Source organism: Brassica napus, chromosome C6 (genome assembly GCF_020379485.1).
Source record: "Brassica napus cultivar Da-Ae chromosome C6, Da-Ae, whole genome shotgun sequence".
NCBI lineage: Eukaryota > Viridiplantae > Streptophyta > Magnoliopsida > Brassicales > Brassicaceae > Brassica > Brassica napus.
In genome coordinates, this window is record NC_063449.1 from 9,875,289 (window position 1) to 9,878,775 (window position 3,487).

At 36.8% G+C, this 3,487-nt stretch overlaps 1 protein-coding gene across 1 annotated transcript; it reads left to right on the forward strand.

Annotated features, from left to right (window-relative positions):
• The first annotated feature begins 1,356 nt into the window (after positions 1-1,356).
• LOC106454903 (squamosa promoter-binding-like protein 4) lies at positions 1,357-3,247 on the forward strand. The gene is made up of 3 exons (XM_013896982.3): positions 1,357-2,142; positions 2,562-2,727; positions 3,075-3,247. The coding sequence occupies exons 1-3, from the start codon at positions 1,826-1,828 to the stop codon at positions 3,150-3,152; spliced, it is 561 nt and encodes a 186-aa protein (XP_013752436.2). The 5' UTR covers positions 1,357-1,825; the 3' UTR covers positions 3,153-3,247.
• The last annotated feature ends 240 nt before the right edge of the window (positions 3,248-3,487 follow it).

Here is a 3,487-nt window from a genome sequence, read left to right on the forward strand (position 1 = left end):
AGGAAGAAATAATAAAGTGTTTAGTAACCTGGACATGGATCCTAGGGATACCCTTAAATTGGCAGAAACGGAATCTACACTCTGGGTTGAGGCACATATTTTGAACGAACAAAAGAAGATTCCACAGGTAGAGGCTAGTACTCTTCCGTCAATTCCCGGAAGATGGTATTTCACGGATGGTTCCTGGAAAGAGGACGATATTTTTTTAGGTCAAGGATGGTACAATACTTTAGAAGAATTTGAGGGCTTGATGGGGCAAGGAATGTACGGGCTACCCTCTCTCCTCTTCATGCAGAGATGGAAGCGCTACTATGGGCAATGGAATGTATGAGAAACTTATGATAATTTCATGTTACGTTTGCAATTGATTGTTCTCAATTGGTGAAGATGGTTTCAGAACCAGAAGAATAGTCAGCGTTTGCAAGTTATTTGGAAGATATAAAGAGCCTGAAAGAGAATTTTTTCCGAGCAGAGATTATCTATGTACCAAGAACGCAGAACAAAAAGGCGGATAGCTTAGCACGAAGCGCTAGGAAGGAAACGTCTTTTGTAGTTCACATGGATCAAGTCTCCCGGTGTGGCTCACAGAGTCAATATGAATCTGTAAAGTTGTTGACAAAAAAAAAAGATAAAAAAAGAAGCTAAGTTGCGTCAGGAAGAGTACAATGTGGCATGTGATAACCTGTGTACTGTCTCTTTCACTAACCACTAATTCTAGTATTCCAGTTTCAGTAAAATTATCATTCAGACACTAAAATACAAGAGAACACTTGTACCGAAAAAAGACTAAGGAAGATGACAGAGTTTGAGTAAACCAGTGAAAGACTTCATATGTTTGCTGCTGCTACTTCTCTAGCAGTTCAACTCAAAGATTTATAGTAACCATCATATGTTTTAAGTGACTCTATTCAGAGTTTATGATGTAAAGAAATCTGATGACTTCTCTTAGGAAGCAAAGACATAGGATGCTACCGTGAGAGACATTATTACATTTTACAGTGAAAAAGGCTACAAAAATAACCTTAGAACTCAAAACAAATCTCTGTCTTAGAGTATTGGTTCCAGATATTTTTTTTTGCATCAACCCTTTATTTAAAGCAATATCATTGTTTTATCTCCATCCTTCAACCTGCAATTCCCTAATTCCCTAATTCCCCACTTCTACAAAGAATCTTTCAATACCTAATGGGTTCGATCGTATATAAGCATCTACTCTATTCGTGTCGTTTTGTCATGGTCCAAACACACAGATAATATCCATGCATGCTTAGGACATCTAACATCCCAAATCCAAAACGCGATCAAGGTTGCAGCAAGCAAAATAATTCAAGTGTCACATCAATTATTAAAATAACTTTTGTTTGGTTCATAAAGAACAAAAGATATTGTTAAATTCTTGTGAAAACTATGGACCTTGTGTACTATTGCATTACAGTGTCAGTCCAGTAAAGACACTATCTATAAGGCAATCAGTTATATCTTCAAAATAACATGGATCTTCATTTTGAATCAAAAATAAACAAACAAATGGAAATCTCACACTTCTATTGTCTAAAACAAACAAACAAATGAAAATGTCAAGAACATCTTAAAAGTTTCTATACCCAATCTACATATGTCGTTTTCTTTCTTCTCCACTAATTATTTTTCCCTGACCTAGCACATCAACGTGATCATGCACTTATTCCACAATAGAAGCGCACAAGAAGACAATGGTACATATCCCCACTTTACTTCACCACTTTAAAATGGTTCAACCTCGTCAATAATATCACCAAGTCCAATTCCTCAACTTTGCTAAACTTACAAGAGCTTCTCTCCAAAAATGGATGGTAAGAAAACACAAGGACAAGGGTATCTGAAAAAGAAGGCTAGTGTGTCTTACCTTGTGGAAGAAGAATTGGAGAATGATACAGATGGAGAGGAGGAAGAGAAGAGGAAAGGTGTGACCGATAGGTTTAAAGGATCTAGCGGCAGCAATGATCGTGGCTCATCACGGCTTTGCCAAGTAGATAGATGCACAGCTGATCTGAAAGAAGCTAAACAGTATCACCGGAGGCACAAAGTGTGTGAAGTTCATGCAAAGGCATCTTCTGTCTATCTCACAGGCGTTAAACAACGGTTCTGTCAACAATGCAGCAGGTACCTGACAAACACAAACCTTACCCTTCAATAAGTTTATTGCATAATTTTATTTAGTTTTCATAACTAAGCTTTTGTGTAGAGGATTAGTGGCTAATTAGTCGTAATTTAGACCAAATCTAAACGTTAATGAATTATTTATTTATTATATAGATATTTATCAAATTTTGGATTTAATGATAATTTTATTTTGATGAATTATAAAAAAAAAACTAGATATACAATTTTACCTTTTGTTTTTATTTATTTAACCGCTATAGACTAACCTTAACCATTTTACCTTTTTAGGATAGTTTAAATGGATTTGAACCGTTTAAATCGGATTAAAAAAATTGGTTTGGTTATGACCGATTTGCTGCCTAGGCGACCAATTTTTAGAAACATTGATTTTATTATATAGCCATATATGTTTGAAACAGGTTCCATGAGCTCCTAGAGTTTGATGAAGCTAAAAAAAGTTGCCGGAAGCGCTTAGCTGGACACAACGAGAGGCGGAGGAAGAGCTCCGGTGAAAGTATTGGAGAAGGGTCAGGTGGTCGAAGAGGAATAACAGCTCAGATGATCCAGAATCAAGAAAGATCAAGGGTAGAGATGACACTTCCTATGTCAAACACATCATTCAAGCGACCACAGATTAAATAGAGAAGCTGTCTGCTCTCTCTCTTCTGTCATTATAAAATTCTCTTAGAATCTGAAATTGTGGTATCCATCAATGTCAAAAAAGAAACAGCTGAGTCATGGTATTGACTCCTCCTGGTATAGATAAATAACTAATAAATACCACTCTTCTATCTATGTATCGTTGTGGTGTTACCTATCTCCAAATGCTAAGACTTTGGCTTAACCTTGAGTCGAAATAAGTCTACTGTGTCATGTATGTTTTCGAAGATGTATGATGTGTTACGCTAATTGGTAAAAGGTTTTCAATACAGATTCGAGTAAGGAGTGTGACTTATCCAAAAGCACAGGAGCCACCACCACGGTTACTGAAGTTTCAGAGCCACGAATGAGATATCCATCTTAGGTTTTTCTTGGCTTGATGCTAAGAAGTTGTAAACGTTTGTCTCTTATTGATGAACATACAATCGAGTATTTATACATACGATGGCCATATCGTATCATCCCAAAATATAGGAGATAACAACAAGCGTAACTGATATCGAAACTTATCTACTAGTCTTCTATCATTATCCTAATACTCCCCCTCAAGATGGTGCATGTAGATCGCGAATGCCCATCTTGCCCAGTAGATAGCCAAACTGTTTGACTGACAAAGCTTTCGTTAAAATGTCGGCCAACTGATCTGTCGTTCGAACATGAGACGTGACAATCGACTGGTCCTGTA

Coding starts and splice junctions, on each gene's coding strand:
- LOC106454903 (XM_013896982.3), top strand. CDS start 1,826: ATGGATGGTAAGAAAACACAAGGACAAGGGTATCTGAAAAAGAAGGCT. Junction 2,143..2,561: donor TTCTGTCAACAATGCAGCAG/GTACCTGACAAA, acceptor TGTTTGAAACAG/GTTCCATGAGCTCCTAGAGT. Junction 2,728..3,074: donor AGAATCAAGAAAGATCAAGG/GTAGAGATGACA, acceptor TTTTCAATACAG/ATTCGAGTAAGGAGTGTGAC.